General features: G+C 42.8%; 1 protein-coding gene across 1 annotated transcript in view; it reads left to right on the forward strand.

Moving 5' to 3' along the window:
* The first annotated feature begins 1,047 nt into the window (after positions 1-1,047).
* Positions 1,048-22,467, forward strand: part of LOC124613424 (facilitated trehalose transporter Tret1-like) — a 74,743-nt gene continuing 53,323 nt past the window's right edge. The window contains exons 1-3 of the mRNA XM_047142127.1: positions 1,048-1,260; positions 5,929-6,337; positions 19,878-20,272. Of these exons, the coding sequence (XP_046998083.1) occupies positions 1,048-1,260; positions 5,929-6,337; positions 19,878-20,272 (1,017 nt within the window). The remainder of the gene's footprint in view (positions 1,261-5,928; positions 6,338-19,877; positions 20,273-22,467) is intronic.

The raw sequence follows: 22,467 nt of genomic DNA on the forward strand, positions 1-22,467 counted from the left end.
GAATCACCAATTTAGTATTGGAGGGCAGCGTGGAGGGTAAAAATCGTAGAGGGAGACCAAGAAAAGAATACACTAAGCAGATTCAGAAGGCTGTAGGTTGTGGTAGTTACTTGGAGATGAAGAAGCTTGCACAGGATAGAGTAGCAGGGAGAGCTGCATCAACCAGTGTCTGGACTGAAGACCACAACAACAACAACATACTGGATGTCACTCGCTTTTTATTAGCAGCACAGGAGAAACGGCACAATTTCATTCCACTTTAGAGTCACAAAAAATTTCCTGTCTTCAACAAAATAATGAACTGCCTTCTTCGGTAATTAGTATCACAGTGTTCTCAATTACATGTCCAAATAACCAGAAAATGCTAATAATGGCTTAACTGACAGCAACCGCGGCAGACAAAATGTCTGTTCTTCGAGGCTGCCAAACCAGCTATAATCTGAAAGCCGAACCATTTCACCCCTCATCCATGTTAGCCGCAATTCCGGTGAGACTCGGCAAGACTCACCGGAGGAGAAACACCCCTCTGAAGATGTCCAGCGCAGCTCTGGATGAAACGTTAGGAGCTGAAGAGTTTCATGGACCACGACCTTACATCCCGGAAGGTTTACCAGAAAATATGTCATCCGGTCGTGAAAGCCTTCATACTATCATCACAGCTCTGTTGCAGATGCATCATATTTCTGGTTAAATATTTCTGATGGTGAAATGCTTTTAATGAAGATTGATTTCATACTAATTTAATTTAGTTAATGTGACTGATATTGCTTCTGAGGAGTTTACAAATCACCTGTAGCTCTCATTAATATATTAGAATTGTTTAATATTTAAGAAAATAGGGAAACTATGTTTGCATGCTGAAAATTAATGCCTCCGAATGGTTCCCTGAAAGGGTGTGCCTGTTTTCCATCCCCACCTTTCCTCAAATCGAGCTTGTGCTCCATCTCTAATAATACCATTTTGAATGGGTCATTGAACTCCTAATCTTCCTTAGAGATGTGAAAGTGTGGTGTTTCAACAGCGTCACTGACATGTGTGATGAGCGGCATGGTTTCCGGCTGGTTGTCGCCCATCCTGCCACGCCTCCAGGAGCCGGATTCATGGCTGCCACTGACAGCAGACGAGGCCTCCTGGATCGTCTTCTGCACGACTATCTCGTCCGTGATACCCATCATAGGTGTGCCAATAATCGTCGACATCGTCGGTCGCAAGATGCTGCTCATCACATCTGGGCTTCCGGTGTTTGCTTCCTGGCTTATGGTCTGTACTTAATTTAATGCCTTTCTTCGGCTGATGTGCACAATGGCAGGGGTACATGTTTTAACAAGAATATTCTTTGTGGAGTTTAATTGCACATAAAATTGTGTTGTAGAGGGATCTACTTAATAACAATTAATTACTGTTCAGTTAATTCTGAATCATTCTTTTTTCCTTTCATTTTGCATCATTCCATGTTATGAGGCGAAGAAACTTCTGCCGATATTTTTTTGGAAGTTAAATTTTGAGTAATATATGTAGCAGTACTGTAAGCTAAAGACTTTCAAATGTAATAATGCATGTATAATTCGTTTTCCGTAGATCGAAGAAAGCCTCGTATGTATTTTGTTGCCTGATCAATATTGTTGATGTGCTAGAACTCAGAACGAGAAATCTTCCTTTTATCTCTGACGCTCCATCTGATGCTTTTTGAAAACCGACTCAGATTTTAAAGTCGTATCACATGAAAATTTCATGAGGGAAGTCATCTGCATTGAAATATTAAAATAGCAGGAACAGCACGTACACTTTAATTTGACAAAGAAAATTAGCACCTGAGGTAGTGTAACCTGGAGTCCACAATATGTACTTAATCAAACAGAAGCATTTAAGTGCCAACAATAAGAAAAAATATGTATAAGCTGTACTGAAATGGCGTGACGGTCCTGTGTTGCTTTGATATTAATTTTATGGTTTAATAACTGAATGTTTAAATCTTGAAAGTATTATTGACATTAATATTTTTCTCCCTTTCATAATGTTGCTCTGATCATTCCACTTTAATGCCAAGGTGTTCGATTTATAATTTTCATGAAAACTGGCAATATGAATGATTGGAAGGAACAAAAGGAACATAGTGAATCAGACTTCTGCGCGACATTTGCCAGTCTATAGCACTCAACGGCTGTGCATGGTGGGCGAAGCTAGTTCCTGTTAGAGTTTACAGCTGAAGCGAACACAGAGGTAACCTCATCACCCTGTAGCACTATTGCAGCAAAGAATTTGGTGCACCAATTACCTATTTGCCACAAGTTCAGAAGAGCGAAATTCATCAAGTGGCAATTTGCACACGATGGAAAAACTTGAGAGGTGATGGAAAGAGAAGAGTTAAGTAGACTCCCTTCAAGATCAAACTGCACGCTGAAGATATAAGTCAGTTCATGAGATGTGGTCGATGAGTCATTTTAAAGTACAGAGATTACCAGAGACAGCACTTTTGCCCAGAGACCTGTCCTCATATTGCAGTGTCAATGTGCCACAAGAATTTACATAGTAATTCTATAAAAGTGCACAGTGATACCACGCAAGACCACCTGGCTTTCATTTAGCCCTAGCTCATACAATTAAATTGCTGCCTGATTTTCGGTGCCTGCTTCATGAACTCCATTCAGAAGGTAATTTAGTATGCTAAGCCTATATGGTGTGTCATTCAATGCTGCGTAACGTTTACCTCAGTTCCTTTATTCTGAGGCCCAAAAATCATTTGCCATTCATTTGATGGGCTTGTGTGAAAAACGAAATGCTGTTAAAGAAACATGCACTTTCAAAAGCTGTCTCACATAGCAGAAGAATGGACAACTTGTTTTAAAAAGGAATCCAATTAGTGTGGCAAGATGACAAAGATCTGTCTTTTCCAATACCGTAAAAATAAACAGTACTAACATAAATCCAATATTGAAGTACAACAGAATTCTTTATTTGCTTGCAGGTTGTGAATGGGAAAATAAAATATTGAATTCAATCCTCTATATTTATCTTCCTGTTCAAGTAAGTCAAGCTATCAAATACTTCTTTAACCTAAAACAATTTGAAAATATCATTTGTTTCATGGTTTAAAATCTTTATTGTGGCACAGAAGAAAAGTCGTAAAAAACATCGAATTTCTTTCGAAATGGTCACTGAGAGAGGGAAGAAGGTGTTTTACACAGTTGAAATAAAATGACGACGTTCTCCGAGCATTACTACAGCCTTTTTGTAGCTCTACTATTATAACACGAGTTCAGTGTGGAATATGCGATCTGAACGAAGTTCCAGGTGGAAGAAAAATGGCAAGAGAAATCCACAGCACAATATTAGGGATCATCAAGGACGGGGGTGCCAACAAGTGAATAGCACTAAGGTCAATATGTGGCAGGAAGAGACAAGTCTGGTATCTTTTGTAGTCTCATTAGTTAGATTACAGTCTAGTTTCCGTTACCTGAAACTTTGGCGACTGTTACGGAGCCACTGAATAACCATTAAATTCAGTTACTAATCCAAAGAATAGAAAAAAATGCACCTGACAACTATATTCATTTATGAAACGGAAAGCATGTGGGACACAAGTTGCTGAACAGACGGTGGTCAATATTCAGAGATATGACAGGAACGATCATTTGGGGCAAAAAATTTCATATGGACAACTGCCCCATTCCGAATGGCTTCTGAGACAGAACACACCTACTAAAGACTGTTATTTATTTTCTGCACTATTCAGTACGTTGTCAGGTTTACTCATGCACACATGTACAGCAATTAGTAAACACCACAACATGCATTACACAAAGTATAAATTGTAAAATGCGATTTTAACACATTCACCTGTAAGAATTATCATGCTTGTCAGTACGCTGCACCATTTCAACAACATGTTGCAGTTCCTGTGCAGGTTGTTCAACAAAACGTTCAGAAGGATAATGGAAACGTGGCAGAATACCTGTTTCACGCAATGTGCTGAAAACACTCTACGAGGGGCGTTTGAAAATTCCGTGCAAAGTCCGAGAGATGGCACCACCGGTGCGTATCGAGATCATGTTTAGTTAGTAACATCTTTGGAAAGAATGCACACCACGTTTCAACCATATTGGTCTATTTCTTTCTGTTTGGCCCTCGTGTGAATCAAGGAAGTCGAGTCATTGTCAAAAATGGACGAAAAAGTATTTCGTGTGGTGATTAAACATTACTTTTGGAAGGCACAACGCCTCAGGAGACTAAAGAGAAGCTTGGTAAACATTACGGTGTCTCCGCGCTTTCGATTAGAACAGTTTATAAGTGGTTTCATAATTTTTGGAGTGGCCGTATGGGCACAAGTAATGCTGAACGGTCTGGAAGCCCTGTGGAGGTTACGACTCCAGAAATCATTGATAAAATCCATGATATGGTGATCGATGACAGAAGAGGTAAGGTGCGTTAGATTGCTAGTGCTGTGGACATCTCAAATGAACGGATACGTAATATTTTGCATAAACATTTGGACATGAGGAAGCTATCCGCTAGATGGGTTCCGGATTGCTCAAGCTTGACGAAAAAAGGAATCGTGTGAAGTGTTACAAGGATGGTTTGCAGCTGTTCAGGAAGAAGCCGCAGGACTTTAAGCGTCGTTTCGTCACTGTGGATGAAACATGGATAGATTACTCTACTCCTGAGACCAAACATTAATGTAAACAATGGCTTAGCAAGGGAGAATCTGCACCAAAAAAGACTAAGACCCTTCCTTCAGCTGGAAAGTTTATGGCGATTGTCTTTTGGGATTCGCAAGGGATAACCCTAATCGACTATCCGGAAAAGGATGAAACTGTTACAGGTGAATATTGTTCATCGTTATTGGACCGTTTGATTGAAAACCGAGCTGCAAGAAAAATGCCGGCAATTGGAATGCAAAAAAGTCATTTTCCATCACGACAATGCACCAGTACACACCTCAGCAGTTGTGGTCGCAAAATTAATGGAAATAGGATTCCAACTCGTTTCACATCCCCCCTATTCTCCAGACTTGGCTCCCTCAGACTACTATTTGTTCCTCAATTTGAAGAAATGGCTGGTGGGAGAAAGATTTTATTCAAACGAGGAAGTGATTGCAGCAACTAATAGCTATTTTGCAGACTTGGACAATTCCTATTATTCGGAAGGGATCAACAAATTAGAGCAGCGTTGGACGAAGTGTATAAGTCTAGAAGGAGACTATGTCGAAAAATAAAAAAGTTTTAGCCCCAACACGTAAGTAGTTTTTATTTTTGCACAGACTTTTCAAACGCCCCTCGTACAACTAGAACTTTGATGTATCGGAAAGCACCAATGATGTTTTCCTACAGTAGTAGGAGCAGTGCCATAACAGAACCCATAAATATACATCAAATCTACATATTCTTCTTTGGATTAGATGTGGGTCTTTTTAGCCAGCGCGTGTACCAATACAGTTAACTGATGCTTTTATTCGATACACTCTCAGTCCCTCACACTACATCATTCCTAACACTTCATGGACAACTGCTTGTTGAATGGGCTAGTTTACTGGCAGAAAGACATCCTGAGCAAAGAGTTTGAAGGCGATAACGTAGGTTTGGCTAGAATAAAACGTAAAAGAGGTTTGGTGCGTAAAATACATACGCGCACGCTGCTAGCCCAAAAGCAAATGTACACTACGTGTCATCTATCTCAGAAGCCATTCGGATTAGGGCATATGTCCATGCACAGTATTTTGCTTCAAGAGATCTTTCCTGTCGTATCCCTGAATAATGCCAAGTCCTCCTGGGACATCCTGTATAAAAAGTTCTGGAAATGAAATTGTAAATTTTTAACAGAAAGACATCACCAGAGAGCTGTCACTTGGCCCACATGCAGCCTGGCAGCAATCGTTTTTCCAATTTGGCTAAAGGCAGCCAGAAGTGACAGAAATGTGCTGTTGGCCGACAGGTGCTGTTTGCCGACTCAGCAGGCATGCTGATAGCATCGCGCCTGGTGGCTGGTCTGGGTACAGGTTCCTGTTTGTCCCTGGTAGCGATGTACGTAGCGGAGATTGCCGAGACCAAGATACGGGGTATGCTGGGCACCGTCTTCCAGTTCGCACTGAGTGCGGGTGGGCTCGCCTCCTACTGCATGGGCCCCTACATGTCCTACTCGGCCGTGGCCATCGTGTCGGCTGCAGTACCTGTCATCTTCATGCTGGGCTTTCTCTGGGTGCCCGAGTCACCATACTTCCTGGCGCTGCGTTCCAGGAACGAGGAAGCTGAGAGTGTGTTGAGGCGGTTGCGAGGTGCCGTGTCTGAGGAAGCCATCCAGGAGGAGCTCGACATTGTGCAGAAGTACGTCAAGGAGCAGCGAGGTGAGTGGGTGCAGATTACTTCACATCTTACGTCAGACAGCTGTACTTATAACCGATGTCTCGCTTCTTGGTACATAATTATGTGATGCCATTGGTTGAATATGCGACGAGGATTATTCAGAAAGTAAGTTTTACACCCCATCAAAATGTGTTGTTTTCGAGTCTCTGAATCAAAGACTGGTTTGTTATAGTTCTTCAGGCTGGGCCATCCTGTGCAAGCCTGCTTAATTATTGCAACCTACATTTACTTAAACCTATTTATTGTAGTCCACACTTGATCTCCCTATACAAACAGACACACATATCTCGATTCCCGAACTGAGGATTCCTTGTTGTCTCTGGATGTGTTCCATCAACTGATCCGTACTCTTATTCAAGATATGAGATACATTTCTTTTCTCCCGTATTCGATTCACTACCACGTCATTAGCCATCTGATCTATTCATATAACTGCAGACTACCTTTTAGGTGGTGCAACCACAGCTACGAGTATTCATCTCGGGTATTAACAACAGCTTCAGCTGTATTTGCTCCTTTATCACTGTACCACTACCTGTTTCGTGGCGCTAAAGTCACATCTTCAGGTGACATATGATTAAAACATTAGAGCGGAGAAGCTCGGAATCTTTTTCCCAACAATCATTGTCCGTCAAAACAAAACATCGGTAAAAGACGGTATGTCATGGATTAAAAACTGCCAGATTCCATATAGTGGGTGGGTTCTAACCAAATGGTACCATGGTGCTCACTTTTCCAATCTATATGGAACCGCATACAGGGGACGCGTCCGCGTGCTCTATCATACTGACGACAAGAAAATAAAAAGCTTGCCTGCAGACGCCTCGCGCATGCCCTGATGATGCGCGGGCTTGATCGAATTCGGAGAAGCGATCACTATGGTACGATTTTTTTTGGACCCGTCCACTATATTGGGATCTGGCAGTTATTAATCCATGACATACCGTCTTTTATGGTGTCTTGTTTTGACAGACAACGAACGTTGGGAAAAAAGATTCCGAGCTTTTCCGCTCTAATGTTTTAATTATACGTTACCTGAAGATGTGACTTTAGCGCCACGAAACCGGTACTGGTACAGTAATAAAGAACCAAATACAGCTGAAGCGGTTATTAATACCCAAGATATTCATCTAACCTTCAGCATTTTTCTGGAACATCACATTTCACAACCTTCGTTCGCATTCTGCTTCCATACAAAGCTACTCACCAGACATATATTTTCAGAAACCACTTCCTAACATGTACATTTGTATTAGATATTAACAAATGTCTCTTTTTCAGGAACGCTTTTGTTGCTGTCGCAAGTCTGTATTTTATATCCTCTTTACTTTTTCAATTATTGGTTATTTTGCTTCTAAAATAACAGAACTCGTCCATTACTTTCCGTGCCTCTGTTCCTAGCGCAGTTCCTTCAATAGTGCATGATTTAATTCGATTACACTCCATCATCCTCGTTTCAGTTTTGTTGATGTCTACCTCTTAACCTATGTTCAAGGCATTTTCTAGTCAATTCAAGGAATAATCAAATTATTTGCCATCTCTTGCACAATTATAATGTCATTGGCAAAGTCTACTCTTGTTTTACTTCTTCTTCCCCCCGAATATCACCTTAGTATTCTTTATGGCTTGCTCAATATAGGAACTGAATAACATGGTTGATAAACTGAAAATATGTCCCATTCCTTGCATGATTTATTTCGATTACACTCCATCATCCTCGTTTCAGTTTTGTTAATGTCTATCTCTTAATCCATGTTCAAGGCATTTTCGATTCAATTCAAGGGATAATAAAATTATTAGCCATCTCTTGCACAATTATAATGTCAATGGCAAAATCTAATCTTGTTTTTCTTCTTCTTCCGCCCAAATATCACATTAGTATTCTTTACGCCGGCCGCGGTGGTCTAGTGGTTCTAGGCGTGCAGTCCGGAACCGCGGGACTGCTACGGTCGCAGGTTCGAATCCTGCCTCCGGAATGGATGTGTGTGATGTCCTTAGGTTAGTTAGGTTTAAGTAGTTCTAAGTTCTAGGGGCCTGATGACCACAGAAGTTGAGTCCCATAGTGCTCAGAGCCATTCTTTACGGCTTGCTCAATATAGGAACTGAATAACATGGTTGATAAACTGAAAATATGTCCCATTGCTTAATGTCATTGGCAAAGTCTAATCTTGTTTTACTTCTTCTTCTTCCCCCCCCCCCCCCCCCCTCTCAAATTTCATCTGGTATTCTTTACGGCTTGCTCAATACAGAAACGGAGTAACATGGTTGATAAACTGAAAACCTGTCCTATTTCTTTGCCACTAGTGTCTCTCTTTCACGCTCATCATGTCGTAACCGCAGTCTGATTTCTGTATTTTATACTTCATATCTTCAGAATTGGAAAGACTATTCCAGTCAACACCGTCAACAGAAGTTTTGCTACTTTATTCTCTTATTCTATGCTTTGCCATCTCTTGCAGAATTATTATGCCTTCGAGAAACTGAATTCTTCTTACTCAAATTTAATTCCTGAATTAATGAATAACATGGAGGATTAGCTTCAAACCTGTCTCATTCCCATCATGTCCTAACTGCAGTCTGGTTTCTTTATTTTACACTTTATAACTTAAGAATTTGGAAGAATGCATTACCAACACTGTCAAAAGGAATTTTTGCTCTTATACAAACACTGTAAATATGAGTTAGCCCCTCTTGAATCTATCTCCTCAGATAAGTCATATGGGAAATATTACTTTACATGTACCTACATTTCTCTCAAATCCAAATGGATTTTCCCCTGTACCAGCCTCTATCACTTGTTAAATTCTTTTGTAGATAACTATTCGTATTGGTATTTGGGAACCATGACGATTAAGAACACACCTTTCAGCACCTGTGTTTAGTATTGGCATTATTACAATCTTCTTGAAGTCCAAGGGTGTTTCGCGCGTCATATGTTTCCTACATACCGTGTGGAACAGTTTTGTCATGTCTTCTTACCCTGAGGATCTTAATAATTATGAAGGGCTATTGTCTTTGTATCCAGCTGCGGTAAACTTATTTATGTTAACTGTGTTTGCTAATTGTAAGTAATAAATTTTAGTTGGAATTTTTAATCAATAATCAATAAAGGGATTTAGTATTCCAGCTGTGTGAATTTCATTGAAATTTATTGTAACTGCTTTTATTTCCATAAAATTGATGTATTTTGTATCAGGGGTGAATTGATGATTGTTATCCATTAAAAAATTAATTACTTTGCTAAAGAGACTGCCCACAATACACTTGTCTATTCTGTTCTGGAGTGCTGATTTAAGGTTGCGATATCCTTACGTTATAGCACTGACGGAGGATATCGAAAGAGTTCAAAGAAGGGAACTTCTTTTCTACTAGCGCAAAATAGGGGAAAGACTGTTACGTGTATGACACGTGAGTTGGGGTGTCAATTATTGAAACAAAGGCGTTTTCTGTAGCAGATATCTTTTCACGAAATTTCAATCACCAACTTTCTTCTCCAAACGTGCAAATATTTTGTCCATTCCCACCTACATGTGTAGAAATCACCATCGCAATAAGAGAAATCAGGGATAAGGTCATTATAAGATTCATGCTGCGACAGAAAAGGTGGATGAGGAATACTCTGGAGTTTCTCGATGTAACTAATGGAATCAGACAAGGTTGTATAATGTCACCTCATCTATATAACATGTATGCGGAGTATGTCACCGGGAGTGCATTGGATAACCGTGATGGTGGAATTTCTGTTTGCGTCAGGAAAATCAACAGTCTTTGCTTTTCAAGTAGTGAGGCAGTAATTAATGATCTGTTATCCAGAGTGAAGAGTATCAATTTAAATTTCGGTGTTTATAGTAAACTATTTCGATTCGCTGCTTTCGAATTATTTGCAACAATTGTCTAGCAGTTGGTTGATATTTTGGAGACGGCAATGATGGGTCTCCAAAAAATGTTTATACATGAACAAAAAATACGTTTCATAGCTATAAACCAAACTGACAACAGTTAGATGATGATCCGAGGCTTTGTCAATGTGTCCTACGATCCCTTTTAAAGAGATAGAATAATCCATTCTTTTTTCCAGTCACAAGAGATGGTCAGTTGTTACATCTCACGAAAGCTTTAACTGTAGAGTTTTTTTAGTCTTGTCACTTTCACAAATACGATCCCATTGAAATTATAAAGCAATGACAATTCTTTTTGCAGCTCAGGTAGGTCGTTTCCACTGCTCATGTGACATATTACACGAACTTTCTTGTAGATAGATATCTTTATTATTGACTATCCCCCGCCGGCCACGGTGGTCTAGCGGTTCTAGGCGCGCAGTCCGGAACCGCGCGACAGCTACAGTCGCAGGTTCGAATCCTGCCTCGGGCATGGATGTGTGTGATGTCCTTAGGCTAGTTAGGTTTAAGTAGTTCTAAGTTCTAGGGGACTGATGACCACAGATGTTAAGTCCCATAGTGCTCAGAGCCATTTGAACCATTTGACTATCCCCCTTATCTACATAGGTGGGGTGATGGGCTGTCAGTGGTACAAGGATCATGCTCTTCATCTAAATTGGTATTATAATACACACAGTTGATGCAACGTACACTGCCTGAGAATAAAGTTAAATATCCAGATGACATGGTCTGATGTCAATGTAACTTTGTACGCAAGTGCACCATCAGTAGGAATGTAAATGATCAGAGTGCAGTCCTCTGTTAAAGGTAGAATGGTACCGAGACTGGATTACAGTCGTTCGTGTTTAGTATTGTTACCAGGTCCAGTAGGGCATGAACAGCGTCATGTGTTATCACTGTGAAGATCATGGAGGTGCCACGTCCTCGTGTGGGACAGAATTATCATCACCTGATAGCGTTGGAAAGGGATCTCGTTGTGGCTCTCCATTTCACAGGCGGTTCGAATCGTACACTACCCAGATTTATGGAGAATTCGGATGTGACAGTGGCCTGAAATTGGACTGCATGAGAATGTGAGGGCAGCCATACTACACGTCAAGGCTGTGGTCGCCCACGTCTGACCACCACAAGGTAGGATGGCTGTGCTGTGCACCAAGCACATGTAACCCTTTCACATCTGCACCTGTCATCTGAGAACAAGTAACAGACTGCCTACAACATCGGGTATGACTTCAGGACACGGGTGCTAGCGATTGAGGGGACTCTGAAGGCACAACACGTGGCAGTATCGTGGTTCCATTTTTCAAAATGACAATACTTGTATATATGAACTGTCTGCGTGATGTTGAGGCACTCCCATGGTCAGCGAGATCACCAAACGAGTTCCTGATAGGTAGGTGTAGGACCAGATGGAGCATCAACTCTGTGCCAGTGCCAATTTCCAGGATCTCAAGGGCTTGTTATATCAGTTGCGGGCATGCATCCAGGCCAAATGGGATGAAATTTCATACTGAAAAGCTAAATCATTCTGCCAAGTTTTTTTTTGTATATCTGACTCGGTTTTATAATCACTGAAATAATTTCATATAGAAGTGAAACATGGACGATAAATAGTTTGGACAAGAAGAGAATAGAAGCTTTCGAAATGTGGTGCTACAGAAGAATGCTGAAGATTAGATGGGTAGATCACATAACTAATGAGGAAGTATTGAATAGGATTGGGGAGAAGAGAAGTTTGTGGCACAACTTGACCAGAAGAAGGGATCGGTTGGTAGGACATGTTCTGAGGCATCAAGGGATCACCAATTTAGTATTGGAGGGCAGCGTGGAGGGTAAAAATCGTAGAGGGAGACCAAGAGATGAATACACTAAGCAGATTCAGAAGGATGTAGGTTGCAGTAGGTACTGGGAGATGAAAAAGCTTGCACAGGATAGAGTAGCATGGAGAGCTGCATCAAACCAGTCTCAGGACTGAAGACCACAACAACAACAACAGACTTTGAACCTGTGAAGTTTCATTTCATTTTCTCTTCCCCTTCTGAGTGCAACTCTATTTTTGGCAGGCAATGTAACTAAAACAAGTGAGGCATTTACGTAGGATTTTAACATTAATGAGATATATTGTTCTAGATGGTATTAAGACATATAGTGGCCATGGTGCAGAAAGGTAAAGATCTTAAAAAGGAACTCCACATATTCACTTGAAATTGATAGACTTCCTGTGGGTAGAGATAGGAGAGGGAACATTAGACATTTTGTAGTGCTTAGTGTATCAGTATAAAGCCAAGTGGACCAGTGGATTACAACTCTTGACATAAGGATAGATGGAGGTTGACGGCAGGAGACAGAAATGGTTCAAATGTCTCTGAGCACTATGGAACTTAACATCTGAGGTCATCAGTCCCCTAGAACTTAGAACTACTTAAACCTAACTAGCCTAAGGACATCACACACATCCATGCCCGAGGCAGGATTCGAACCTGCGACTGTAGCAGGTGCGCGGTTCAGGACTGAAGCGCCTAGAACCGCTCGGCCACCGTGGCCGGCGACAGAAATGGAGCAGGGGACTAAGGTGTTTGATCGGCTATGATCGTAGAGGAAAGTAGAAGGAAAGGATAGAGAGGGAAGTGTGTACCCTGAGCCTGGTGGGGTGTGGAGGGAAGAGAGGTGTTACCATGAAGAAGTATTGGTATGGTTTCCATTGTCTAAGAGAGGGATGCAGTTGAATTTTGAAAGACGATATACAGAGTGTGTGTAGATGTAGGACTGGTAATATGTGCCAGAACAGGAGTAAAAAGAAACCAGGATGGGAAGTTAGAGGGGAAACAATGCACTTGTTGGAGTCGAGATTGTAGGTAGTACACAGAGGTATTCGATGTGAGTGAGGGGATGGGAATTTGATGAGATGCTAAAGGATTCATGAGGGGGAAGATAAACAGATGCTATCTGCAACACAGGATAATTTTGGTTCAAGGATTTGGAAGGAGTGATGAAACTTTGGCGGAGCAGATATCCAGACAATTTTAGGAAGGAACAAGATTGGTGATACAAAGGGCGTTCAAAAAGCTATACATTGAACCTACTCAATGTAGCCTCCATCAGCTGTGACGCATCTGGCCCAACGTTCTTTCCATGATGTAAATGCACTTTGGTAAAATTCTGGGGACTGACTTTTACACCATCGTTTGACACAGGAAATAAGGTCTTTCTCACTAACAAATGTTTCACCGCACAGGTGGGCCTTCAGATGACCAAAGAAGCAAAAACGAGATGGAGCCAAGTCCGGACTGTAGGGAGGATAAGGAACAATTTTCCAATTCACTCTCCTGATTTTCTTCTGCGTCACAAGGGCTGTATGGAGTTTGGCACTGTCATAGTGTAGTCTGATGAGCTGACCCTGATGTTGTGGTCTGTTGCTCTTGGTGGTACGTCGCAGCTTGTCTAATGACAAACAGTAACGGTTATGGTTAACTGTGGAGCCAGGTTCGAAAAAGTCAGTGAAAATGACACCACACTGCCATCACCTTTCGGCCTGCTGTTCGTGATAGTCTTGGTTTCTTCTTCCGAGGGGAACCCGGATGACGCCACGCCATGGATTGGTCTTCATGAGATCCTCGCTCACCTTCTTCCTCATCGTTTTCATTCCTCTTGTCAATAATCTAGGCACCCAACGTGCACAGATTTTTCTGTACCCTAGTGACAGTACCAGTGATACCACACTAACCAACGACAAAAGAGTCATTTCAGCAAGCTGTCGTGTCGTCACACATCTGTCATTTTGGATGATTTGATCAATGGTCTTCTTATTCACATTACTCACTGCCGTCGATGGTCTACCGCATCTTGGATTGTCCAGTAGAGAGAAATCACTCTCTTTTAACCTCTGCAATCACCGCTGGATACTGCTGTGATCCACTGTGTCCTCCCCATAAACAGGGAGCAACTTCCTGTGAATCGCCGGCCGCGGTGGCCCAGCGGTTCTAGGCGCTTCAGTCCGGAACCGTGCAACTGCTACGGTTGCAGGTTCGAATCCTGCCTCGGGCATGGATGTATGTGATGTTCTTAGGTTAGTTAGGTTTAAGTAGTTCTAAGTTCTAGGGGACTGATGACCTCAGATGTTAAGTCCCATAGTGCTCAGAGCCATTTGAACCATTTTTTCCTGTGAATCGATGTGACAGTTCATCGCCGGTCTTGAAGGGGAACTCCATCACCGACCGTTGTAGCACCCTGACATGCTCCGTTATGGTCCACATGTAAGTAAAAGAAAATAATTTTACATACCAACTTAAAGCTAAATGCTCCAAGCATGTTCACAAAAAATTTCGTTCTCCTCCTGAAAAAAAAAAAAAAAAAAAAAAAAAAAAAAATTAGAGACGACTATGCAAACCCTTTTGAACGTCCATTGCATTTAGGTTTAATAGGCACGGAGATCGTGAAAGGGAAGGGATACAGTCAACATGACCAGTCAGCAATTATAGATTGTTATGGTCTTTCTGTTGAATGATTAAGAGATGGGATTTTCATGTTAGTTTATGGTGTAGTGTTAGTCTGAAGTTTTTAGTGTGTTAATTAATAAAATAGGCAGTCATAAATGTTTATGTAGAAGTCATCTACATCTACGTCTATATCTACATAGATACTCCGCAAGCCATCGTACGGTGCGTGGCGGAGGGTACCCTGTACCACTATTTGTCATTTCTTTTCTTGTTCCACTCGCAAACAGAGCGAGGGAAAAACGACTGTCTGTACATCTCTGTATGAGTCCTAATTTCTCGTATCGTCGTGTCCTCATGCGTTATGTATGCTGGCGGCAGTAAAATCGTTCGGCAGTTGGCTTCGATTGCCGGGTCTCTAAATTTTCTCAATAGCCTTTCTCCAAAACAGAAGATGCGAGTGGCGTGTGCTCTAATTATTACCCGGATTTTGAAAGGACAAATCTTGAGGAACCACTGGTTTCATCAGGATGTAACTTGATTAAGAGGGAGTTGGAGGAATTGTTAGGACTTCTGTAATGTGATGTTGAGGACTAGGAAAGTGGTGTAATCAGACATAATTCATTTCCTTTTCGTTATTTCATTCCTTCGTTCATCAGGCTGAGGCTGAGGTGGCAGCGAAAATGTTAATAAACTATGGAGAGCTTCTGAAAAATTTTTAAATGTAAAGGATATACGTGATATTGGTTCCACTCCATTGTGATTGATGCAGCAATTGGTTATGAATATTTTTGAACGAAAACGGTCTCTGTTCCAGAATTGTTTTTATTAATAATACTTACGCTTTTTAGCCTTATAAGGCATCATTACATAATCTGATGATGCCTTACAATTGTTATTAATAAAAATAGTTCTGCAACTGAGACCCTTTCCATTCAAAACTATATATGATCTTTAAGATTATTAAAAATTATCTACAAAAAGATAAAGCACCTCATTTTACTGGACTGGATTGCGGGAAGTGAGTTGAGGGTGAGGGGAATTATCAGAGAGCGTGTGCTTTAGAAAGGATGTGGGTTGGAAGAATTGGGGAGGGGAAGCCTGGTCCAAGTGTTGTCAAGGGAGTTCGGAAAGTGGTGGAGAAGACGAAGAAATGGAGAAGAATAGGAGAGTTCTGTCAAAGCCAGAAGGATGGGAAGATCTCAGGGCAAATTTTAGGGTATGGTAGGGGTAAACAATTAAATGTTTTTGGGTACAAGACGTGGAGAGAGTGAAGATGTAAAGTTGGGGAAATTCGTTGGTATAATAGAGTTAGAGGGTTAACAACAGGAATGAAATGACACCGTTTCTGGCATAAAGTTTGGAGTAAATACGGTAAACCTGAAGGCATTCATTGTGGGAGAGGAGAGAGGGGAATAAGCTCATTTGGAATCACCTCCTTGGTGAGGTGGAGCGCATGGCATCTGAGGGTTTGAAAGGAATGATGAAATTTATACGCAGCAGAAATTCTTGTAACATTGGCTTAAGAAAGGACGGGTTGGATTAAGGAGTACGTTGGAGGAATGCAGCCCTCATGTGCAACTACACTACTGGCCGTTAAAATTGCTACACCATGAATATGACGTGCTACAGACGTGAAATTTAACCGACAAGAAGAAGATGCTGTGATATGCAAATTATTAGCTTTTCAGAGCATTCACACAAGGTTGCCAGGTGAAACGTTGCTGTGATGCCTTGTGCAAGGAGGAGAAATGCGTACCATCACGTTTCCGACTTTGATAAAGGTCGGATTGTAGCCTATCGCGATTGTGGTTTATCGTATCGCGACATTGCTGCTCACGTTGGTCGAGATCAGGAGGGTAATACGGAACGCCGTGCTGGATCCCAACGGCCTCGTATCACTAGCAGTCGAGATGGCAGGCATCTTATCCGCATGACTGTAACGCATCATGCAGCCACGTCTCGATCCCTGAGTCTACACATGGGGACGTTTGCAAGACAACAAGCATCTGCACGAACAGTTCGACGATGTTTGCAGCAGCATGGACTATCAGCTCGGAAAACATGGCTGCAGTTACCCTTGACGCTGCACCACAAAGAGGAGCCCCTGCGATGGTGTACTCAACGGCGAACCTGGGTGCACGAATGGCAAAACGTCATTTTTTAGGATGAATCCTGGTTCTGTTTACAGCATCATGATGGTCGCATCCTTGTTTGGCGACATCGCAGTGAACGCACACTGGAAGCGTGTATTCGTCATCGCCATACTGCCGTATCACCTGGCGTGATGGTATGGGGTGCCATTGGTTACACGTCTCGGTCACCTCTTGTTGGCATTGACGGCACTTTGAACAGTGGACGTTACATTTCAGATGTATTACGACCCGTGGCTCTACCCTTCATTCGATCCCTGCGAAACCCTGCATTTCAGCAGGATAATGAACGAGCGCATGTTGCAGGTCCTGTGCGGGCCTTTGTGGATACAGAAAATGTTCGACTGCTGCACTGACCAGCACATTCTCCAGATATCTCACCAATTGAAAACGTGTGGTCAATGGTGGCTAAGCAACTGGCTCGTCACAATACACCAGTCACTACTCTTGACGAACTGTGGTATCGTGTTGAAGCTGCATGGGCAGCTGTATCTGTACACGCCATCCAAGCTCTGTTTGGCTCAATGCCCAGGTGTATCAAGGCCTTTATTACGGCCAGAGGTGGTTATTCTGGGTAGTGATGTCTCAGGATCTATGCTCCCAATTGCGTGAAAATGTAATCACATCTCAGTTCTAATATAATATATTTCTCAATGAATACCCGTTTATCATCTGCATTTCTTCTTGGTGTAACAATTTTAATGGCCAGTAGTGTACTTGGTTATTTCAATAGTATCAATCACTGTAGGATTTAAGTTGAATCTGTACTAGGTGTAATTCAGTTTAGGAGAGGAGAGAGGGGAAATTAAGAATCTCACATGGGATTACCGTAGGGGGTGGGGGTGGTAATCGAGCAAGGAAGGTGAGAGGAGTGCATGGCGTTTGAAGATCTGGAGAGACTGGTACGGTTTATGTAATTCGGAAATCCTTGTGACATTGATATAAGGGGGATTAGTCTGATCAAGGTATTCTGTGTGGAGTGTGGTGGTAGTGGTAAATACAGGAAACCCAGAGGTGTTCATCGTGGGAGAGGACAGAGAGGAATAAGCCATTCAGGCGTTTCAGTAGTTTCAGTCCATCGTAGGATATATATGAAACGCTTAAGAGGTGTAGTTCATTTTGGGAGAGGAGAGAGCGGAAATTAGAATGTTCATACAGAATTACGCTGGTAGATATTAGATGGGTAAGGAAGGCCAAAGCAGTACACAGCATTTCAAGATTCAGAGAGAATGATAAAGTTTATGTATAGCAGAAATCCTTGTGATGTTGGCGTAGGAGAGGATTGGTTGGACTAAGACTTTGTACGTGTAAAGGATAGTGGTAGTATGCAGTCTCCATGTTCAGTCATTTAGTGGTTTTATTAATCTCAGCTTATTGTAGGATGTATGTTGAGTGGTCAGTAGGTGTAGCTCATATGTTAGTTTACATTCGAGGGTTAGTTCGAGGTATTTCAATGTTTTTGTTAATCAGATAGGATGATTATAGATGGTGAGGTAGAAGTCTTGGGGCACTGATTCCCACAGATTTCTCATCGAAAGCGACAGTTTGCAGTGCGATGACCAACCAACCGCTGACATCCTCAGACGTTTTCACCCTTCTGTAAGGATACTGTGGAGCTGCCTCCCCATTGAACATGATTGCAACCATTTAGAGTGCAGTGTAATGGAAATTTTTGGTCTTGTTTACAGAGGGGAACCATTAGAGACTGCTCAAAATCATTTGAAGAAATCTGAACTTGACCTGAAGCAGCAAAGATTACTTACGCTTTTCAGTCCTTCTGTTTTCTGCCCTCCTGTGGCATGACCACGGGGGAATAGTGCAACATTAATAAGTGCATGAATAAAACTGCAAAGGGTCTCTCTAAAACTTCCCCCCCCCCCCCCCCCCCCCCGATTACAAATATACCCGACAGAAATTTCGATACCGATTCACCCTTGTGACTACTCTAGCACCTGATGGTTAGGCAACCCCTTCGGCACCTCTTAGGCGGAATTTGCCTTCATGCGCTAGAGCAGTCACAAGGCAGAATTGGTGTCGAATTCTGTGACAGGTAGATTTGCAACATAGTCAACAAAAGTGCATGGTTGACACACTGAAGGTGTTGGCAGACTAAGGGATGGAGTCTTTGTTATTTTATTCACGCACATGTTAATGTTGGACTTCACCATGATCCCACCACAGGTGAGCGTGAAACAGGAGAGACAAGAAAGCTTAAGTACACTTTGCTGCTTCATATCATGTTTAAGTTTCGTCGAATGCTTTCGTCTAGTAGTTACACCCTGTGCAAGAGAGCAAAAATTTCCATCGCACTGCACTCGAAAGGAGTGCGAACACATTCAATGGAGATGTAGCTCCAAAATGTCCTTACAGAACGATTACAACATCCAAGGGACTCTGCAGTATCAAAGGTAATCAAGAATGTCTTCCCATTGCTTATCACACTGCGAACTGTCGTTTTAGACTGTGAAATGTGAGGGAATCAGCGCCAGGGGCTTTGGTGGTCTCATTGACGCCCTTTATGCCACTCCCTGAGGCCTTTCCGTGCCCTAAATGTTTTTCTCGGCCACCTATAAGAAAATCGTGTGATTTCAAAGCTGGGTGTCATGGTTGTGAACTCCATTGCAGAGGCGTCAAAGTAAGGGTTGAAATGTGGATAAGATGAACTGTAACGACCTTTCGATGGTGTTTGATACATACACGGTGGCTTTGGGGAGAATTTTGGTGAAATTTGGTGCCAAAGTGACATCATTAACCTACCTTACAGCTAACATGAACTTCTGAGATGTGATCTTTTTCTGGTGTGTATTGACACGTTGCTGTTTGAACCATCGTGGAGCTCGTGGGGTGCCTCGCTCGTGCAACATTACAGAGGGAGGTTGTAGGCACTTTTGAGCAAAATTTCAAACTTATGTATCACAATGGAAGACAATTACAGGCTTTCGAGAAAGTGATCCTTTAACTTTGTTGAATAATGAAATTTTGTGACAGCAGTGCAGCTGCAGAGGAGTGGGAGCTGACAGTGCATTGTTGGGTCAGAGGCCAGGCGGTCGCAACTGGAGCTGCTGCGCCAGCTGGTGCTTCGGCGTGGCAGCCGGCGTGCGCTGCTGGTGTGCGTGGTGCTGATCGTGACGCAGGTGTTCGCGGGGCTGTCTGTGCTCTTGGCCTACGCCACAGACATCTTCCGGCAGTCGGGCGTGGCGCTTGATGCAGACGTGTGTGCCATCATCGTGGCAGCAGTGCAGACGATGACCAGCGTTGCCACGTCGCTGCTGGTAGACCGCGCCGGCCGCCGGCCGCTGATGCTGCTCTCACTCGCCGGCTGCAGCGCCACCATGGCCGTGCTCGGCACCTGTTTCTACCTGAAGGACGTGGCGCGCACAGACCTGACCGCTGTGCAGTGGCTGCCCCTCGCCGCCACAGTCGCATTTCTCGTGAGTCCCTTCACAATACACACAGACTGCGCTCGAAGGGCATACTCGGCAACTGCCCTCCATGGCACTAATACAAAAAATGGCTGCAAAAATCAAAACTATTTCGTCACACCACTGACAAACTAATTGAGTCAGCTCAGAACCTGCGCATGCTCTTGCAGTGCACCATAATATCTCGCATCATGGCAGCAACGATTCGGTTTATGTTTGTCCAGGACATCGACAATGTTGCAGACAATCACGTCCAAGTTCATGTCATGATCCTTCACTTTCAGAGAGATTTGAGAAAGTTCCACAAAATATCAGCTTACGATGTACACAGGCCAATGTATATGGAAATGTCGTGTGGCTAGGGCCTCCCGTCGGGTAGACCGTTCGCCTCGTGCAGGTCTTTCGATTTGACGCCACTTCGGCGACCTGCGCGTCGATGGGGATGAAATGATGATGATTAGGACAACACAACACCCAGTCCCTGAGCGCAGAAAATCTCCGACCCAGCCGGGAATCGAACCCGGGCCCTTAGAATTGACAGTCTGTCACGCTGACCACTCAGCTACCGGGGTGGACACAGGCCAATGTAAAGGAAGTATTAGATAGCCATTTGTTTAATAATAGCTTAATGCAACGTGTTTGCTGCAAGAGGAAGGCTACAAGGGCCGTGGTTATGCTACTGTAAACAGCAATAAGACTGTTACATTTCCTCTTGCTGTTGATTGTCCTGCTTACTCCCTTGTAAGATGTCGCTGTTTCTTTATGTGCATTTTCATGCAGCAGGGCGTGGGTGATAATGTATAGACTATTCATATCGTTTTTCACGCTCTGTTCCCTAGTGAGGCATGGCTGTATCCGCCAAAACCCCTACTACTACGAATAAGCACGGTTTACACGGGAAATGTGATTGAGGGTATGTACCTTCGCGACTTAAAAAGACTTATAAAATCTGTCAGCTTCTTAAGAGGCAGATCAGCAGTCTCCCGACTTGATTTTAGTTGGTTTGTAAGCAGTTCGAGCGGTGGATATACACCAACAGCTCCATCACTTCCTAGGACCCCTGAATAGTGTAGAAGGAAGTACTTTTACCATCTTAAAGTTTGTCGCCATAGTGACTGGGATAGAAAACTTGTGCTCATACGTCAGATATGGACATGTATGTCCTGCATTAGATTACTAAGAGTGTTGCAGTCCACACGACTAATACTTCAGAAACCATATGGCTTTCACAATACAGGGTTTTTAGGTGCAGAACCATGTAGCCCAAGGCAATCATTTCTCTCTTGCTGGTACCTTCTTGGTTCTGCCTCGCGACACGAGAATAAGACCCCAGATTGATAGCACGATTGATTTATGTAAAATGTTTCAAACTCTCTGCGTCTGGAGTTCCATCATCCATAAACCGCACATTTCTTCTTAACCATCTGTTATATCTCCACAGCACTCCCATGTCTAGTATACACCAATAAGGTGTGGTAATCTCCTTGACATGCACTCTTCTGGAGAGATCTTGTGCACTTGGTGGGTGCTGTAAGTAAGATTGGTGCATAAGTTTCCTCTGTTTCTTCACGAGACGTGGAAGGTAGCTGGTATAGTATGCTCCTACGTCTTGTCAGTTACATGGCGACAGTGTTGCAGTGCGGGTTGGTTAAGGACAATGCAGGGAGATCTTTCAATCTCCAGTTTTATGCTATGAACACGAGAGTACTCTGTGACTCCCCTCCACATAGGGGAAGATGGCTGGTTATGTTCTAGAAATATGTAGATCACCTAACTGCGCTGGTATAGGACACTCTCTGATATACTTTGGTGTTTGTGAACCGATGGGCATACTGCACATTCATTTATCGAGAGTCATAGGGTAGTATATGGTACTCGTAAAGCAGTTTAGGGGTGGTTTAGTGGAGATATGGGAATTGGGATGCATTCTGCTGTGTCATTGGCTGGCAATGAAATTATGGAAAAACTGGTAAAATTGATCGCACTATCAACTGCGGTGCTTATTACTGTACCTCATCCCCCATCAACAGTGTCTTTACCATGCCATCTGTCCACTTGTACACTGTTGGTTACCACCTAATGACTGACTGACACCACTTGTTCGAGATGGAGCGAGTCTTGGCAGAACACTGGACATCTACCACTTGTCACTGTGGAATATGGGATTAAATGTAGAGGTCATCATTTTTGGACAGATTTTTGGA

The sequence above is a fragment of the Schistocerca americana genome, chromosome 4 (genome assembly GCF_021461395.2).
Source record: "Schistocerca americana isolate TAMUIC-IGC-003095 chromosome 4, iqSchAmer2.1, whole genome shotgun sequence".
NCBI lineage: Eukaryota > Metazoa > Arthropoda > Insecta > Orthoptera > Acrididae > Schistocerca > Schistocerca americana.